Genomic DNA, 2451 nt, shown 5'->3' with positions numbered 1-2451 from the left:
TAGAGAAAGATTGATTAGCATAATTAAGATTCACGATCAGTGGCATCATATATGTCATAGTATGTACAATTAGCAGTAATAGAAAGCAGATGTCACATTATTATTGACTTTGAAACACGAGTGACTTGTGTTATATAAAATATAAGGTGAAAACTCAGTTGTAGTCGACTTCACGTGAAGTTGATAGTTGAGAGCTGTTACATGAAAATTTAGTCAAATCAGTCAAATCATCTATCGACTCTCAGTTATCAACTTCACGTAAAGTCGACTGCACCTGAGATTCCACCAAAATACAAACTAGTTATAGTTATCTCGGCCGTCAATGTCTTCTTATAGTAGGGCCTATGTACTGCCCTCTCTTAACCACCAAGTTCTCCGGCGGTTGAGTCTCCTCTAACCATGTCACTTCAGATGCTTTATCTAACTCAACACCTTTTATTTAACAAATTAACACGTTAGGATATGGCTTTTTCTATTAGGCTTATTATTATTAGGACAAGAAGGAGGAAGAGAAGTACTTGGAAGATCTTTGATAGGAGGAGACCTTCGGAAATAGGAGCAGTGTCTTCCATTTTCTGTTGAGTATGGTGGGGAAAGAATGTCAAAGAGAGCACAAGGGGTTATGGCTTTGAAGCAATGAATGTTGCCACCACTTTTGGGATATAGTATTGTTGTGCCACATGGTGCTTTCATTTGACAATCTCTTGCTAGTGTTGCTGGTCTTGCTGCAATTGAATGAGTCTCCACATATTACATTGTCGATCAAAGTTCATAAGACATAGCATAGTTTAGAAAGTTATCAAGTAAATTAAATGTAGAGTAAAGTATCGTTTTTGTTCTTAACGTTTCAATCGTTCTATTTAAGTCTCTAACGTTTCAAAACTGACTCAATGTTATCCTGCCGTTAGGAATCCATTAACAGAATTGACGGCAGGACAAAATTGAGACGATTTTGAAACGTTAGAGACTTAAATAGGACGATTGAAACGTTAGGGACAACTTTAGAACTTATCCTAAACGTTGGGGACAAAAACGATACTTTACTCTTAAATGTAATGACTTAAGAAACGTCCATCTTTTGAGTACAGGGCTCATGGTTAACAGTGATCATCACCTTAAAGATAAACAAGAATCAATAATTTGTTTTCAGTTTTCAGAATAACAAGGCCTAAGAATTACTATTATAAGTTAAAAACACAATCACTGCAACTTGATTGAGGATATGGCATATAGATTGTATCATTGGTTTGCTCATATTATCTAAACATTTTTGTCTTATTTTCCAGAAACAGAGTTACATATGTACTTATACCAAACAAATTAAAGGTCCATAATTTCTGCAACACAATCATGGAATTAATTAAGCATTAATTTGATTACCTTGAGAAGGATGATCATAAGAGCCCTGTAACTCAAGCCAATCATATGATCTAGCATGTAAAGAGCCATAAAGAAGCTTACTTAAAACAGTCATCCCAGGATGATTATGCAGTGGAATGATGGAACCAGGAGCCATACAAAAGATTCCCATCTGCAACAAAGATTCCAACTTTGACATTCATGCTTTGTTGATGGAAGGGTTCCAAACACAACCAAAAATAGATGCTTACAGAGAATTTGTCACATTCATGCAAGTGGATGTACTTGATAGGGGGTGGATAATTATGGCTTCCATTGCGCCCCCTTTTACCATTCAAAGAACTTGTCCATCCACGCGCCAACTGTGCCTCCTGATCCAAACCCACATTTGAAGGCTTCAACTCATCTGCAAGTTCAAGAACAGTGAAGAAAATCTCATGCCCTAAGCTGTTTATAGAGCATTAATCATCAAGAGCTCATTATAGAGCATTAATGATTTACCTAAAAGGGCTCGAACTTTTTCAAGAGCTTCCTGTGATATGGGTCCATCAGCAGAAAAGGAAGCCTTGCAAGTGTCGTACAATTTCTGAACAAATGGCATAATAGTAGCTACCAAATGAAGCAACAATATGCTGAATTGATGCAACCTTGGATCAGAATTCACAAGTGCCACTTGAAGGGTCACTTTTGTTTATACCAAAAAAGCAAAAGGAACAGCTTCATTCCTACGCAACAATTTCATCAACTCATCTCACCCAGGAAATAAGAAAATGAAACATTGTTCAATGAAGATTTACATCCAAAGATTATGGGTGAGAGAGTGAATATTGGAAATCATGAATAAACCAAAGACATGTGATGGGTAAGAAGGACATTGAGAGAGAAGGAAGAGTAAGATTCCAAAAGTGAGAATCACGGGTTTGGTTTTGAAGGAGAATAGAGATGAAAACTAAAGCTTGCAAATTCAGAGACATGCATGGTGGCCACCTGAGGAAAAGACACTTTTCATAAAACACACAAACCCCAGCTGTAGCTTTCACAGTACCATCAACATACATACATAGATATAGATAATTAGATATGAATCAATTT

General features: G+C 36.6%; 1 protein-coding gene across 2 annotated transcripts; it reads right to left on the bottom strand.

Annotated features, from left to right (window-relative positions):
• Positions 1-2451, bottom strand: LOC112783495 (plant cysteine oxidase 4). Of its 2 annotated transcripts, none has more exons than XM_025826466.2 (5): positions 1861-2451; positions 1611-1765; positions 1381-1531; positions 519-725; positions 1-432 (listed from the first exon to the last, which is right to left on the bottom strand). In XM_025826466.2, the coding sequence occupies exons 1-5, from the start codon at positions 1958-1960 to the stop codon at positions 320-322; spliced, it is 726 nt and encodes a 241-aa protein (XP_025682251.1). In that variant the 5' UTR covers positions 1961-2451; the 3' UTR covers positions 1-319. The 2 variants fall into 2 exon arrangements, with proteins under 2 accessions (XP_025682251.1, XP_025682252.1); XM_025826467.2 differs by having other exon boundaries at positions 1462-1531; positions 1861-2378.

Source organism: Arachis hypogaea, chromosome 20 (assembly GCF_003086295.3).
Source record: "Arachis hypogaea cultivar Tifrunner chromosome 20, arahy.Tifrunner.gnm2.J5K5, whole genome shotgun sequence".
NCBI classification, from domain to species: domain Eukaryota; kingdom Viridiplantae; phylum Streptophyta; class Magnoliopsida; order Fabales; family Fabaceae; genus Arachis; species Arachis hypogaea.
The sequence above is the reverse complement of the archived record's forward strand: the minus strand, read 5'-3'. Positions and strand labels throughout refer to the sequence as shown.